Genomic DNA, 17,250 nt, shown 5'->3' with positions numbered 1-17,250 from the left:
CCTCAAGTCCATTCTCTACTAGGTCTGTGTCTTTATTCCTGTCTTACCCCTAGGTTCTTCATGACATTTTTTTTTCTTAAATTCCATATATATGTGTTAGCATACGGTATTTGTCTTTCTCTTTCTGACTTACTTCACTCTGTATGACAGACTCTAGGTCTATCCACCTCATTACAAATAGCTCAATTTTGTTTCTTTTTATGGTTGAGTAATATTCCATTGTATATATGTGCCATATCTTCTTTATCCATTCATCCGATGATGGACACTTAGGTTTTTTCCATCTCCGGGCTATTGTAAATAGAGTTGTAATGAACATTTTGGTACATGACTCTTTTTGAATTATGATTTTCTCAGGGTATATATATGCCCAGTAGTGGGATTGCTGGGTCATATGGTAGTTCTATTTGTAGTTTTGTAAGGAACCTCCATACAGTTCTCCATAGTGGCTGTACCAATTAACATTCCCACCAGCAGTGCAAGAGGGTTCCCTTTTCTCCACACCCTCTCCAGCATTTATTGTTTCTAGATTTTTTGATGATGGCCATTCTGACTGGTGTGAGATGATATCTCATTGTAGTTTTGATTTGCATTTCTGTAATGATTAGTGATGTTGAGCATTCTTTCATGTGTTTGTTGGCAGTCTGTATATCTTCTTTGGAGAAAAGTCTATTTAGGTCTTCTGCCCATTTTTGGATTGGGTTGTTTGCTTTTTTGTTATTGAGCTGCATGAGCTGCTTGTAAATTTTGGAGATTAATCCTTTGTCAGTTGCTTCATTTGCAAATACTTTCTCCCATTCTGAGGGTTGTCTTTTGGTCTTGTTTATGGTTTCCTTTGCTGTGCAAAAGCTTTTAAGTTTCATTAGGTCCCATTTGTTTATTTTTGTTTTTATTTCCATTTCCCTAGGAGGTGGGTCAAAAAGGATCTTGCTGTGATAGAGTGTTCTGCCTATGTTTTCCTCTAAGAGTTTGATAGTTTCTGGCCTTACATTTAGGTCTTTAATGCATTTTGAGCTTATTTTTGTGTATGGTGTTAGGGAGTGATCTAATCTCACACTTCTACATGTACCTGTCCAGTTTTCCCAGCACCACTTATTGCAGAGGCTGGTCACTATTCTGATGTCTTTACTCAACATCTATAATATATTTTGCTCCTGATGCTAAATGTTTTACATGTAGCATCTTGAAATTTCCTAATGCCCTCGGAGGTAAAATGCAGAGGCTTAGAGGTTGAACTTAAATGGCTTCTAACATCCCTGACAGTGCCTGCACATTAAGTTATTAGCATTAGCTAAACAAGTCTTTGACAACTGTGCCAATAAGCCACAGCGAGATTATTTCCCACCTCTAGAACTCTCAAAGAACACTTGACTACTCTTTTCAAAAAACTACATTAAACCCAAGGAAAAATTTTTTCCTAATTTGAGATCCATTCAAATATGCACATGGCGTATAAGGGCAAACGTCTCACTTACATGCGTCACTAAAACAAAAATGGGCCCCCAACCAGCAATTTCAATCCAAAGACTCAAAATCAAATTACCTTCTGTTCCCACTGGAAAGCATGCAGTGGTGGAATCGGATACCTCAAGGCATGGAAATCTCAGAAATCTGAGTCCTCCAAGAAAACCAGGCTCTCGGAGGAGCCTCCTGTGGCTACTGGTTTTCAAGAGAACCTTTATTCCAGGACACTCTCAGACTTACCCTCAGCGCCAGTCTGAACCTCCCAGACCTAGCTGTGGCCTCAAAAAAATGACCCTTCTTTCCACAGCGCTACCAAAGCCATGCTTGAGTGCCTTCAGGAACTGGCCTGGTCTGTTACTTCTTAGCTTCGTTTATTCATCAAGCCCCCCTCCTTAATGCTCCAGAGACAGAGGCAACAGGGAGACGTGAAGTGAATGTCCCCAGCAAGGGATCCCAGAAGCAAGGCTGAACCTCGAGAAAGTCAATGATTTTCAAACATTTTTTTTTAACTTCACATTCTCTCTTTCAAAGACTCTACCTTCAAATCAGAAAAGCGTAAGTTACAAAATTGTGCTAGTTTCAAAAACGGAACTACCATACGACCCAGCAGTCCCACTACTGGGCATATACCCTGAGAAAACCATAATTCAAAAAGAGTCATGTACCACAATGTTCACTGCAGCTCTATTTACAATAGCCAGGACATGGAAGCAACCTAAGTGTCCATCGACAGATGAATGGATAAAGAAGATGTGGCACATATATATGATGGAATATTACTCAGCCATAAAAAGAAACGAAATTGAGTTATTTGTAGTGAGGTGGATGGACCTAGAGTCTGTCATACAGAGTGAAGTAAGTCAGAAAGAGAAAAACAAATACCATATGTTAACACATATATATGGAATCTTAAAAAAATGGTTCTGAAGCACCTAGGGGCAGGACAGGAATAAAGACGCAGACATAGAGAATGGACTTGAGGACACGGGGAGGGGGAAGGGTAAGCTGGGACGATGTGAGAGTGTCATGGACATATATACACTACAAAATGTAAAATAGATAGCTAGTGGGAAGCAGCTGCATAGCACAGGGAGATCAGCTCGGTGCTTTGTGACCACCTAGAGGGGTGGGATTGGGAGGGTGGGAGGGAGACGCAAGAGGGAGGGGATATGGGGATATGTGTATACGTATAGCTGATTCACTTTGTTATACAACAGAAAATAACATACCACTGTAAAGCAATTATACTCCAATAAAGACGTTAAAAAAAATTTTGCTAGTTTCTAATATAAACAGGCCAGACACAAAAAGACACGTACTGCAGGATTCCACTTAATATGAAACAGAAAGATGAACAGAGGTTAGCTAGTGCGGGGGGCTAGGGGAATGAGAGTTACTGTTTAATGGGTACAGTTCCAGTTTGTGATGATGAAAAGTTCCAGAGATGGATGGTGGTGACGGTTGCACAAACATGAATGTACTTAATGGCACTGAATCACAACACTTAAAAATGGTTCAGATGATAACTATGTTATGTGCGTTTTACTGTAATAAGAAAAAAGTTGTGCTGCTCTGCTTGAAGAAAAATGAAGGGCTGGAAAGTACCCAGTGATACAAATGTACAGCTGGACAAATCCTGGGCAACAGGCTGAAAGCTAAACTCAACAATTGTTCCACTTTATCCTTCTTTTGCAAACCAACCCCTTAAACTTAATCATCTGCCCAAACAGCTTTAACGAACCATCTCGGTGCCTTGACCTGTGACCTCTTGAATCTATTCATCAACCAGCATCAGGATCATCTTCCCAGAACACACAGCACCCTGGTCACCATCCTCCTCAAGGAACCCTCGGGGGTCAGGAGATTTCAGATTCCCCAGCAAGGTCGTCAAAGCCCAGCCCAGTGTGGCACCCAGGGCGCTTTTAGCCTCACTCCCCACTCTCTGCACAAACCCACAGCCCTCCAGCCACACCGGGTGACTTCTCACTCAGAGATCCCATGGTCACATCTCTCTGTCATTGGTGGCAGAAGAGCAACTTGCAGTCTGGATGTGGCCAGTAGGTGTTTTGTTTGGCCTGTCTAGTGTTTTAAGACTTTCCCATACAAATCTGTATTTCTGACTTCCTAAACTCAGACTATACCTGAAATCCGTATTTCCATATAACAGCAGTTGAAGCTGAGCAGCTACGGCCCCAGAGACAGAATGCACCTCACCACCAACATCCCCAACTTCCCTGCACCAGAAAATCCCCCTCACTTCCACTGCCACCCGGCGCCTTAAGCTTCGGATGCTTGCGCGGAGCCTCCTGAAGTGGTTCCTTCAGCTTAGAAGGCCCTTGGCCCAACTCTGCACTCACCCTAGCGGTCCTCAAACTCCCAGCATGCTCTACAGGGAAGCTCTCAGGGGGTACCTCTGGGAGGTGGTGGCAGTCAGGCTGAGGTCTTGCTTTAACAATAGAGCTTAGATTTTATGTCTTCAATTTTCATGTTGCCCATCTGAGGCTAAAAAAAAAAGATTGAAACTCACTGGCTGTTTCTAAATCCTAAACTTTCTTCATGGCCCAACTTAGGTCTCACCTCATTCACAGAATTGTCTCCAGTCAGTCCAGGCCACAAGGTCCAGACCCGGCCTCCAATAGCCTCTCTTCCTTCTATACCCATCAGCTTGCACCTAATATTAATTGCCTGGTCCTAGGAGTTAATCCTTTTTAATTCGCTGTGGATGAACCCAAAGGCTTTTGCCTATCTCCAACTACCCTACCCAAAGGAACTGGTCAATACCCGTTTGCCGATGATGATGAGAAGAAACAAGCTGCTGTGGAGAGGGTGTGGAGAAAAGGGGACCCTCCTACACGCTGGTGGGAATGTCAATTGGTGCAGTCACTGTGGAGAACAGTACGGAGGTTCCTCAAAAAAAACTAAAAATAGAGTTGCGCTATGATCAAGCAATCCCACTCCTGGACATATATCCAGAAAAGGTGAAAACTATAATCTGAAAAGATACATGCACCCCAATGTTCATAGCAGCATCATTTACAACAGCCAATGTCCATCAACAGATGAATGGATAAAGAAGATGTGGTACATATACACAGTGGAATACTACTCAACCATAAAAAAGAATGAAATGCCATTTGCAGCAACATGGATGGACCTAGAGATTGTCACACTAAGCGAAGTAAGTCAAATATCATATGATACCACTTATATGTAGAATCTTAAAAAATGATACAAATAACTTACCTAGGAAATAGAAACAGACTCACAGACATAGAAAATAGACTTGCGGTTGCCAAGGGAGTAGGGGGTAGGGATTGACTGGGAGTTTGGGGTGTGCAGTTGCAAACTATTATATAGAGAATGGATAAACAAGGTCCTACTGTATAGCACAGGAAACTATATTCAGTATCCTATAATAAACCATAATGGAAAAGAATATGAAAAAGAATATACATATGTATAACTGAATCACTCTGCTGTACAGCAGAAATTAACACAACATTGTAAATCAACTATCCTTCAGTAGAATAAATTTTAAAAAAGAAATTAGCTGCTGATCCAAAGCAGTAACATTGTACCTCCGCTGTATATTCCTTTTCCATTTATGAGCAATACCAAGTGCATTTTCTCCAGGCAAATGCTTGAATTATTAGCTCGTGGCTACAGGACAGTTACAGAAGGGGAACCGAAGGGTGGCAGCACAAACAAGGATAGAGCAATCCAAACACAACGTTAACAACCTGGCAGCAGCCCCAGGAAGGAGCTAGTTGGGCTCTCAGAAGACCCCTCCAATAAGGGCTTTCAACCCACCCCGACCCCTAATCCTACAATCAGGGCCCCGTGACAGCGGCCCGGGAGAAGACTCAGCACAGCCAGCCTCAGAGGCCAGGAGGGGTTAAGAAGATGGTCAACCCAGGAGGAGAAAGAGAAGCCGGGACCTCCCAGGTTGCGAAGTCCTCACAGTTTGGAGGGAATACACACTGTTTGTAGAGGGCAACGAAGAGAATCTGGGGGAGAAATGGGAGGCTGGAGCCTGAGGAAAGCCAGCTACAAACTTTGCAGGATGAAGAAAAAGAGCAGAGACCAGGCCCCAGGAAAGCAGACTAGGCTGGAGACGGACGTGAAACACACAACACTTACTACCACCTTCTTTTCCTTCCCAACAACTGTGTGCCACAGCTGAGCCTGATGGAGTAGTGTTTCCAACGTTTCACAAAGGCACAGTACGGGAAAGAAGAAATATTTTGTGTGAGATGTATTTGATATCCCTGTGCACAGAGCCTCCATTACAGAAAGCTTTTGGGTCCCCAAGGACTAGACTGGTTGAGTAGGAAAGATGAAAGGGTACCCAGGGAGCTGGCAGAAGCCGGGAGACTCAGGTTACCAACCTTTTCAACCAATTAGGCTCAACTACTATACTTATCCTGCAAATGAAGAAAAGCCTTGAGGTCTGCCCCAGCCCCAAATCTGACTTTGCATCAGAACCATCTAAACGCAGTAGGGAGAACTGGCTAATACCTGCTAATCCACTCCATCATTTTTTTTCTTTTCCATTATGGTTTATTACAGGATATTGAATATAGTTCCCTGTGCTATACAGTAGGACCTTGCTGTTTATCCATTCTATATATAATAGTTTGCACCTGCTAATCCCAAACTCCCAATCCAACCCTCCCTCCCCCTCCTCCCCCTTGGCAACCACAAGCCTGTTCTCTGAGTCTGTTTCTGTTTCGTAGACAAGTTCATTTGCGTCACATTTTAGATTCCGCATATAAGTGATATCATATGGTGTTTGTCTTTCTCTTTCTGACTCTTAGTATCCACTTCATCTTCAGTAGGTATAACTAAGAGCCCAGAATCACAAGGATTTGGTTAAAAAAAAAAAACCAAAAACACCAACAAACAAGAAAGGGGAAAAAAACCACTAAGGAGGACAAAGTTTCTAGAAGAAACAAAGGCAACTGTGACTGAGTAGCCATGAATGGGAAGCTGCATGAAACACAGAAGCCCCTGATCTGATGAATGCTCCCTCCCCGAGGTGGTAATGCGGGAGCCCAGGAGGCTACCAGTAATCAGCTAATGACAGCAGCTTCCAGCCAACCAGCCCAGAGGAAGATGGGAGAAGAAACTCACAAGGTAATAAGCACACCCAGCTGAGCTAATTGGTGACTATACTTGTTAGATGACGGTAAAGAGTGGGCACTCTAAAGATTTCTCTGATCCCGTGCTTCTGCAACTTCTTGTTCGGGGCTGTTTTTCCTTTAGTTATTTATTAGGAAAGTTGCTTTTAAATGACCTATCTTGGCCAAACTATATGAAAAGAGAATTGTGCACACCTAAGTCAAACCCAAGTCTGGGTTATAAATCATTGTCCTATTTACAAACCAACCACTTCAACCTAGCACTTTAACATACTTTATCTCAGTTCATACTCACAAGAGTCCCGGAGAGTAAAATCCCCAAGCTACAGGCAAGAAAACTGCGACACCCAAATATTTGTCAACTTGGTTTTTATTTTATACACGGGGCACAATCACATGAGGGTATAACTACTCATGAATGTACTATCTGATAATCCTTAAATGCTCTACAATACAGATAGAATGTTCCTCACTTCCAAAATGTAGCGGGAAATTCAAAGCAGAAACTCTCCTATCTGGTCAAAGAACAGATGGTCTGAGTGACCAAATATTTTTGTTTTTTTTGTGGTACGCGGGCCTCTCACTGCTGTGGCCTCTCCCGCTGCGGAGCACAGGCTCCGGGCATGCAGGCTCAGCGGCCATGGCTCACGGGCCCAGCCGCTCCGCGGCATGTGGGATCTTCCTGGACCGGGGCATGAACCCGTGTCCCCTGCATCGGCAGGCAGACTCTCAACCACTGCGCCACCAGCGAAGCCCTGACCAAGTATTTTAATGGACCAGGTTCTCTGCTGGTTGGTACGAAAGACGAAAGGGTACCCAGGGAGCTGGCAGAGTAAGCAATGTAGGAAATGTAATCTACAATTCATGTGAATTAATAACTTTCAAAAGTTTCAAGTAAGATAAAACAATTTAACACAAATTCTACTGAACCTAAATTAACAATTTGACGTTTTCAATTCAGAAGGCTATTCTCCCCCTAATAAATCCATTTAAACATTTTATTAAGCACCTAGTACCTGGAAAGCAGTAGCCCTGTGAGAGATACAGACATGAGTAAGCTCTGTGCTGATTCTTGAGGACTCAGCAATCTGCAGGAGAGATAAGACAAATACACGAACAACCAGACTTCAGGCAGAATGCTGTTCAGAAGCAAGGCATGGACAAATAGTGTTGGGCATCTGTGATTACGAAGGTCAACTATAAGTCATTTTGGAGCTAGGTAAAACAGTTGGTTAGAAGATTTCCCGGCACAATGCAGGGTATTAGTGCTTTCTGTGAGCTGTAATATATATGTCACTATTTTTACTAACTACCTTAACCATACTCAGCATAAACAAGGATTTCCCAATGACTTTAAAAAAAAAAAAGTTCATTCATATACAAAAAGTGATTTTTTTTTCCTTTTTTTTTTTGGTTGCGCCTTGTGGCTTGCAGGATCTTAGTTCCCCGACCAGGGATCGAACTCCTGCCCCCTACACTGGAAGCGAGGAGTCCTAACCACTGGACTGCCAGGGAATTCCCCAAAAAGCAATCTTTAGTTTGGGAGTCTGTGGACTGTGTTATAGTAACTCAGTTCAGATCTCACTCTTTTGGTTCTTCCTAAAATTACGGTGGGTGAAAGGTCCATCACCAAAAACACAATATGCTCAGAAAAGTTAAGAGGAGAGGTAGAGTTTTGTCTTGCACATCTTGGAGGACTGTTTCCATTTACAGTACATGGCGCTAAGGAAAAAAAAGCTTCCTTTACCCTCACCTGTTCATCATAGTTAATTTGAACACACATCTTGATTCTTAAAGCATTCAGGAGACGTGAGGAGAATTATGTCAAGATTGTCTAAAAGGTTCAAAGCAGCAGAACAGAACAATTAGCAAATTTATTTAACACCGCTTTTGGGCTCTTTTAGCCTTCCAAAAACTATGTAATAAAGGCCTCCTATCTTGGTCAGATTTCAATGGCTTCCTATGTGAAATGCAAAATACACAAATCAAGCAGACTGGGCAAAGTCTAACCATTTTTAATCTATAAAGGCCCAATAATACAGGTTCAATTATCTGGCAGCTTTCTTTAAAAAAATAAACAGAACAACAATTTGTGGATGTTAGCTTCTTTCTGCTGTTGTCTTTTTGAGAACATTCTTTCTGAGAATGACACGGATACCACTTGGGCAACAAATGCCTGCTCTAACCGTATACTGGCTGTTAGAGCATCACAGGTGAAATCATGACTTGAAGGCAATGTATTAAGGTGATCAGGGCTAATTCTATTTCACAAAGTAAAAAGTGATTTAGAATAGGTTCTTAAGTATTTTTAAAAAGGCAGAGTATGTCAGTGAAAAATTGTGAGCTTTGGAGACACGACTAGAGATGTTTTAGACACAAGCCTCGGCGAGTTACTTAAGTTGACAGAATTGCAATTTGTTTATCTGTAAAATTCAATCACCTAACACACTGAGAGCCAAGCACTTTTCCAGGTGTCAGGCATACAATGTGAACAAATCCTTGCCATCATGGAGCTTATAGTCTTATGGAGAGAATATACAGAAATATACAGAGTATACAAAAAAAAAGCTATTTAAGAACACAGTATGTCAGATGGTCACGAGCGTTAAGGAGAAAATTACACAAGAAGGAGGTTTCAAAGAATGGTCATGGAAGGTCTCATGCAAAAAGATAACACTTGGACAGACACAGGAAGGAAGTGACAGAAAGAGCCCTGTTAATATCTGGGGCCAAACAAAGGGAGCGGCATGAGCCAAGGCCCTGAGGCAGGTCCATGCCTAGCTTGTTGAAGGAAGAGTCAGGAAGCCAGGATAGCTGATGCACAGTGATATAAGGGGAAGAGAAGAGTGGAAAATGAGGTCTAAGGACAAGGACAGAGAGCAATTGGGACAAGGTGCTATTGGGCAACTAGACCATTCTAAGGACTCTGGCTTTTTTTCAGAGCGCAATAGGAGACCACTGGAAGGTTTGGAACATAAGAGATGCCTGATCTGACTTATATATCAGAATAAAATTTACCAACAGAATTCTTTTGTGAGGACCAAATGCAGGTGAGAGGGTTCTTTAAACTGGAAAGTCCTGTAAAAATGCAAAGCATTCTTATTATATCATTAACTTTCTAAGTGTCTTTTTACATCAGACAGCTTTGCCAAACTCCTGCACAAAACAGCAGTAAATTCTAAGAACTCTCTCCATTCCTACTACACTATATCTAAGAATGTAGGAGCTTGGTTTCTTGCTTTTAAATCAAACCACCAAAAAATTTTATTTCAACGAGATGAACAGTGTGAAAACCAATCTCACCACTATCATCAAACTCAGCTGTGAGTCATGAAATTACATGAGCATTTCCCTTTGAACTGCTTGAAATGGAAAAGGAGGCTCCAGGGGTAGGCAGAAGACTCTTCTGTTAACACACTGATGGTCCGAATTTAATTTCTACCTCAGCAAATTTATTTATTGGCATATATCAAATGTACACAGGGCAAAGTTTCATTATGTAAGTGAAGTATGTTGGAAATGGTACAAAGTAGATTATTAAACTAAAAAAATTTCTCTTATGCTAAACAGCTCATCATCAAGTCACTGTTTAGAAGCAACTATGGAAACTGACCGCTTTGTTAATTTACAAGGAAAAACAGTGCCAAGCTGAAATGACACTGGAAATGGAAATTTAAGGTATTTCCCCAAATTCGGGTCTTTGTTTGCTTTTTTTCTTTTTTTTTTTTTTTTTTTTGGCTTTTTGATGTAACTTTGTCATTTCAACTAATGTCTGGCTACCACTACTGCCTATATGAAAATAACTCTATTGCCATCACTAACTTTTCCCTAAACTCCACTGTCACGTTGCCAGGTGTCGAGTGGACATTGCCATCTGATGTCTTACCAGCAACAAATAATCCCATATAACTTTTACTGAGCCCAACTTTTCCCAAGCACTTTAAATCTGTGTTAAACCCACTCCATCTTAAAACCACCCTTCGAGGGCAGTACTATTATTATCTCTATCTCATAGTTAAAGTTAAATGACTAGCCCAAAGTCACATTTTAAGAATGAGAACCAGCAATGGAGCCTAAGACATTTTTGCTCCCGGACTGATAGATACACTTAACTACCGCCTGATGCAACACTGACTTAGATGGGTAACTAAATGAAATTGATCCGAAACAAAACTCATCGGATGCAACAGTGACTCAGCTTTGTACCTAAATGAAATAGTCAATAGATCCGAAACAAAACTCATCCCGTCTACGCTCTCCTAGTCCACCTGCATATCACCTCTTACCGTCTTATTTCGAGAGGAACTTAAATTTTAGCCACCTGATCTCAAAACTCAAATCATGTGTGATGCCTCCCACGGGCAGCCAGACCCTTGGAGAGCCCGGCCTGCCTTCAAGCCAAAATTTCACGGGGCACAGGCCACAAGAGCAGCGCCGAAGGAAGGGCCGCCCCGCAAACGCCGGGGGTGTGTCGGGGCGCTGTCTCTGCGTGACGTCCAGGAGCCGACATCCCACCCGCCTCTCCGCTCCCCGAAACGGACTTTTGCCGTCTCCCCGCCCCACGTGGGCCTGCCTCGTCCCGCAGGAGCCCCGCACCTCCGCACGCTCCACTGCACGCCTCCGATCGCCTCACCCTCGCCTCCCCTTCCCCTGCCTAGCAGTTGCAGCCTTTACCTGCTCCTCCGCTTCCGCCATGACCGAGCAGGGGAGTCACATGACACACCCGGAAATGAGAGAAAACAAGAGCCTGGAGCCCGGCGCCTGCTGGGAAATGTAGTTTTAGCATCGTCTGAGTCGGGAAATGTATTCTAGCTGATGAACCTACTGGGCCTCGTTTCGGCTTCCACCTCCCCAAGCTCAATGGAATTGTGCTTTGGAGAATCCAAACATAACCATCGTTAATGCTATGATTTATTTTATTGTTGGTCTTATCGTTTCCGTGGTTACCATAGTATTTATTTATACTTAGTGTATATCATGTCCTGGATTTATAGCTTTGCGTGAAATATCTCATTTAAGTCTCCCAGCAAACCTTACTGTTATTCCCATTTACAGAGGGGAACATCTTGGCTCAGAGGTCACACAGTTAGTCAAGGACAGAACTAGGGTTCGAATTCGGCTTTGTCTGATGCCAAAGACTCTGTGATTACCAAATACAGCTTAGTCTAAAAGTGTTTTTTGCTTTTTTTTTTAAAGTATATTAAGTAAATATAAAACAGTCTTTGAAATAGAGAACCAGAGACAATTTATCCTCCAAAAAGATGTAGCTCCTACTGTTTGCTACTACTTTAAGTCAGCTTTCTCTTCTGGCACCTGGACATTGAAATTTTAAAAAACCTCTATGTTTAATTATTCGTTTAAATTTTTGTTGAGTATATTCTATGGGTAAATATTCAAGATAGAATATAAATCTGTCCTTGGTAAAGTCTGTAAAACCACTGTATTACTTTCATCCTTCAGAATGAATGATCCCCTCTCCATGCTTCTGGGCATTATGAACTCTCCTTCCTAAACCTCAGAATCTGCAGTATCCTGTTCAAAGATGGGCATTTACTTCTTTCCACTCATTTCCAGTAGATACAAACTACCAGAGGGCATCTCAAATGGCAGCAAGTGGTAGGTGCCCAGTGCCTTATTAACCCCCTGTGCTGCATGGACTCTGACCTAGTAGGAAGTCATGGACTCAACACTGCACCTCCCAGGTCTCTAGCTGTAACCTGCTCGACCCACCAATTCCTCAACTGCCAGGGTGACATCATCTGAGACACCTGTCTTCTCCCCAGGTTGGAAAGAGCCTTAGCTCCACCCTCTTCCTCCAAGTCTTGTTGGAGTCCCTCTTCTAGTCTGCTGATCACTTAGTCACAGGGAATAAAGATACACCAATGCCAAGGTATCTAGATATACATAGCCAAGTACCCAATACCCTAAGTATCAACCTTTCAATCTGAGTTTCTAAGATCTTCTCTTATAAAACAGGCCGAGAACAAACATTCATTGCTCATGATGGATTCCCAGTCCCACAAGGATCCTTATACCAACCAAAGAGGCTGTGGAAGCCCCCAGTCCAGTCTCCACAGAAAAAAAGAAATAAGCCTAGCTCCTCTACTTTTCTGACTTTGCTCACACACCATAATTTTCCCCTTTCCATTAGGACCTAGACCCACCCATTAACTTCTAGGACCAAACCCTCTCCAAACTGGCAATCTCTTCTGCTTTGATGAAAACACAGGTTCAGGATTAGGAAGGAAGATAGAGGATTATTAAAAAAAAAAAAAAAAAAAAAGGAAAATAGAGGAGTATAACCACTGTCTTCCCCCGAGGGTGTTTTTGTTTTATTGTTCAATTTTATTGTGGTGAGAGGTCAGGTAACACCTCCAGAAAAAGTGTGACTAAATACTGGGAGACAGGTGGAAAAATCATCACTGAAATTCAGAACAAAATCTTGTTCTAAAATTTTGTTTTTCTTTAAATTAGGAGTTTGGGATTAACATATACACACTACTATATATAAAATAGATAAGCAACGATAACCTACTGTATAGCACAGGGAAATATACTCAATACCTTGTAATAAACTATAAGGAAAAAGAATCTGAAAAAGCATGAATATAGGTATAACTGAATCGCTATGCTGTACACCTGAAATTGACACAACATTGTAAATTAACTATACTTCAATTTAAAAAAAAGTAAAACAAAATTGTTTTTCTTTTCCAACAGTATGTGGCCCCTCAAAGTTCTGGGGAGCTGCTAGCTTCTCTCCTTCTGGGCTGGCAGTCTTCCTCCTGAGCCCTCTTGGCCTCTGAGGCTAGCTGTGCTGAGTCTTCTCCCAGACCACTGTCACCTGGCCCCTTGTTGATGGTAGAATGAGGGGTGGGGATCAGGAGAAAGACTTTATTGAAAGGGTCTTCTGAGAGTCACAATCAGCTCCTTGCCCAGGGCTGCTGCTCTCTGATTCATTGCTGAACATGCTTTCTTTTTGTTTTCTTGGAGGCTGGAGCTCCCTAGGTTTGTATGATGGATGAGTCATCTCCACAAATTCTCCGAGGGACACATTCCTTTCATCTGTCACATAGGTTCTGCTCTGGGGACCCTCCTGATGGAGCACATCCATCCAATGGCAGCCCAAGCAAGCAAAGTTGGAGGCTGGCCATTGACCCTGGGCCTTCCTGGTCTTTCTACTTTTCTGGAATGCAGAATGTTCAGCCTCTCTCTCTTCCTCAGAAAGGGTGTTATGGACCTGATTGAAGCTGACTGGTAAACGAAGCAACACAGATACGGAAAGATGAATTAGAGGAAGAAAGACCCCTGCCAGCTGGCAGGTTCACGCTACGCCTGTGGCCAAGATGAAATTCACATGTGACCTTGAGCCCCAAGTTTTCTCCTGTGAAATGAAAGTTTTGGGCTCTCTTATCTAGAAGGTTCTCTAGTTCCTGCTACTCGGAGTGTGGTCCACAGACCAGCAGTATCCGTATCACCTGGGAACTGGTTAGAAATGAAGAGCTTAGGCCCCTCCAGAGACTTACTGAGCAACAATCTGGATTTTAATCATATCCCCAGGTGATAAGCATGTAGAATAAAGTTTGAGAAATGTTCAGACTAACAGTCTTTCATTCTATGGCAAACTGACTGTTTCTTTCTTTCCCATCATCAGGTCACCTCTCCCAACTTCAAGCTATGGAGGTAAATGTAAGCATCAACTTCTCATTTTAAGTGTATAGGACCGAGTACTGTGAATAGTTTTCATAAACCAGAGCTAAGACTTTCTAAGTGTAGAGTGGTTCACAAGGCTCTGTCTCATAAGTTTGTTGCATAGCTCTGAAAGAGTTGACCAGCTCAATAAATTTAGTCGTTTTATTCATAATAACCTACTTCATTGTTTGAACACTATGAAGGGCTTTAATATTTTCCATTATAAGGTAGTATTTCTAAATTTCAGAAAATTGAAAAATCAAAGTGGAAATAGGTTAAAAAAAATCACCCCTTTATCCCTTCTAATTAGATGGTGATTTATAGAATCTTTTCCCAGTCCTTTAGCTTCCATTCCTCCTTAGGTTGCTACCTTTTTCAGTCTAAAGGTCTTTTTGTTTTGCGGTACGCGGGCCTCTCACTTTTGTGGTCTCCCGTTACGGAGCACAGGCTCCGGACTCATAGGCTCAGCGGCCATGGCTCACGCACCCAGCCGCTCCGCGGCATGTGGGATCTTCCTGGACCGGGGCACGAACCCGTGTCCCCTGCATCGCCAGGCGGACTCTCAACCACTGTGCCACCAGGGAAGCCCCTAAAGGTCTTTTTTGACAGGTAGTAACAAGAAAAGTTGCACCACATTATTCTACTAACTCTGGGCAATGATATTAATCTTTCTTTAATTAACTTTCTCTCCCAAATAGCTAAAATAATATTTATATTTTCTTTATCAATTTTGGTAAGCCTCAGCTTATTTTGCAGTTTGGTTTTGCAAAACCTGTACCCACTGAAACCTGTTCCCTTCTAATATTTCAAATGTCATTTTAAGATACAGCTTATTGTAATTTTCCCTGAGCAACCATTTTTTAAAGAAACATTTTTCTGGGACTTCCCTGCTGGCACAGTGGTTAAGAATCTGCCTGCCAATGCAGGGGACACAGGTTCGAGCCCTGGTCCAGGAAGATCCCACATGGCACGGAGCAACTAAGCCCGTGCGCCACAGCTACTGAGCCTGTGCTCTAGAGCCCGCGAGCCACAACTACTGAAGCCCGCGCGCCTAGAGCCCGTGCTCCACAATAAGAGAAGCCACTGCAATAGAAGCCCGCGCACTACAACGAAGAGTAGCCCCAGCTCGCCGCAACTAGAGAAAGCCCGCGCACAGCAACGAAGATGCAACACAGCCAAAAATAAATAAATAAAATAAATAAATGTATATTAAAAAAAGAAACATTTTTCTAATTACAAAAATAATGCAAAATCATGACAGGCGACAGTTGGAAAAATACCAAAAATTATTAAATAAATTCAAAAACCACTCAATTTCTCCCTCCCGATTATCACTGTTGGATATATTTATTCTCTCTCTCTCCCTCTCTTCCTTTCTTTCTCTATGTTTATATAAATTTTTCAACAAAATTCTATCATCAAGTTTTGTCATCTGCTTTCTTCATTCAGTCATACTTTAAGATAATTCTCCAATAACATTATAAAGTGTTGTTCTAAAATATGACTTACTGGTGCACATCAAAATTGCATTCTGTAAAAATACCATAGGTTGTATAATCAAACTCTTTTTTGTTGCATACTTTGAGTATATCTAATTAACATCCTTGTGCATAATTTTGGCAGGTGGTCTAATGAAAGGTGGTATCCATTATAGAAACAGAGCCAACCAAATAAGAAACACCAGGGCTATTTACTCAGAAGCTGCTCCAGCATGGAAGTCAGCCACCCTCACCGGCGTTTTGACAGAGACTCAAAGGCGGGCAGAGGAGTGAGAAATCTTCATGGTGGAAAAAAGGGAAGGCTTCGGGTGCACCCTGATTAGAGGCTGTTGGCATGGGGAAGTGGTAAGAGGGCTACTAGAAGGGGGACATCCTGTGTGATTGGCTAGGGGTGCATATTTAGTTTTATCAGGTTCTAAGTTGGAAGCGGACAAAAATTAGGGAAGCTGTCAGTTATTAATCAGGTCTTGGCCACTTTGGGCTGTTACAGAAGTTACTGTTTAGCTTCCTGACTATTACTAGAGACAGCAGTCTGACTGCCTACAAGTCTACCTTAACAGCAGCCTGGCTTCCTGCGCTGCTATTATAGAAAAGGGGTTGATTTCCTGGGTAGGTTGCGGCAGGTTGTGGGTTAGAGTTCTGTTTTTTTTTTTTTTTTTAGTATGATCTGGCCATTGTCTGTTTGTATATTCTATCTCCCACAATTTATATTCCTAAGAGTTATATATGAGATCTCTATACCTTCCTACCATCAAACATTCGGTATTATCATTTTCTTAAAAACGTCATCAATTTGGTTGGGTGAAAAATAGTATTTTACTTTTTGTTCTAACTTGTATTTCTTTGACTCCTGATGAGTCAATTTTTTTTTATTGTTTTCTACATTTTCTACTGTTGCTCTTCGCTCGTTTTCAGTTGGGAAATTAATCTTTTTCTTACAGACTTGAAAAATAACGTACAGGAGACAGTTGGTTAGTTGGTTTTGAAGCGAAGAAAAGTCTGGTGCTAAAGATAAATATTCTGAGAGCTTCCGCATACAATGGATGTTTGAAGTACAGAGGGACTAAGCAATAAAGGGAAAATGCAACCTAAAATATAATCTTTGGGAATATCCAAATTTGAAGGACACTGAAGAGGATGTAGTTTAGACTCAGTGTGGCTAAACTCCTATGAAACTAGTGTGCCCTGATTTTGATCAAGGGGGTTTATTGATAAAATTAAATAGTCACAGCATTTTCCCAATTCATAGGGGAAAAAAATTAACGGGGAACATATACCATTTAAAACTTTTCTCTCTTACATGTTTTCTTGGAATCTTTGACTTTGCTATTGCTTAGCTACAAACAAGCACCAATACCAAAAACTAAATCAAAAATAGTAAATAAATCCTAACAAAAGAATCAGAAAGAAACTATCATGCATGCTTTGACAGCTCCTTATTTTAAAATAAACTT

At 41.9% G+C, this 17,250-nt stretch overlaps 1 protein-coding gene across 2 annotated transcripts in view; it reads right to left on the bottom strand.

Annotated features, from left to right (window-relative positions):
• The window catches only part of VPS41 (VPS41 subunit of HOPS complex), a 190,201-nt gene extending 178,887 nt beyond the window's left edge, over positions 1-11,314 (bottom strand). For both annotated transcript variants that reach the window (XR_013829759.1, XM_079931512.1), the window contains exon 1: positions 11,280-11,314. Coding sequence is in view for 1 of the 2 variants with exons in the window: in XM_079931512.1 (XP_079787638.1) it covers positions 11,280-11,300 (21 nt within the window). In the remaining variant the exon portion in view is untranslated. The remainder of the gene's footprint in view (positions 1-11,279) is intronic.
• Between the last annotated feature and the right edge of the window lie 5,936 nt (positions 11,315-17,250).

This window comes from Stenella coeruleoalba (genome assembly GCF_951394435.1).
Source record: "Stenella coeruleoalba genome assembly, chromosome: 9".
NCBI classification, from domain to species: domain Eukaryota; kingdom Metazoa; phylum Chordata; class Mammalia; order Artiodactyla; family Delphinidae; genus Stenella; species Stenella coeruleoalba.
This window is presented reverse-complemented; position numbering and strand designations above follow the sequence as displayed.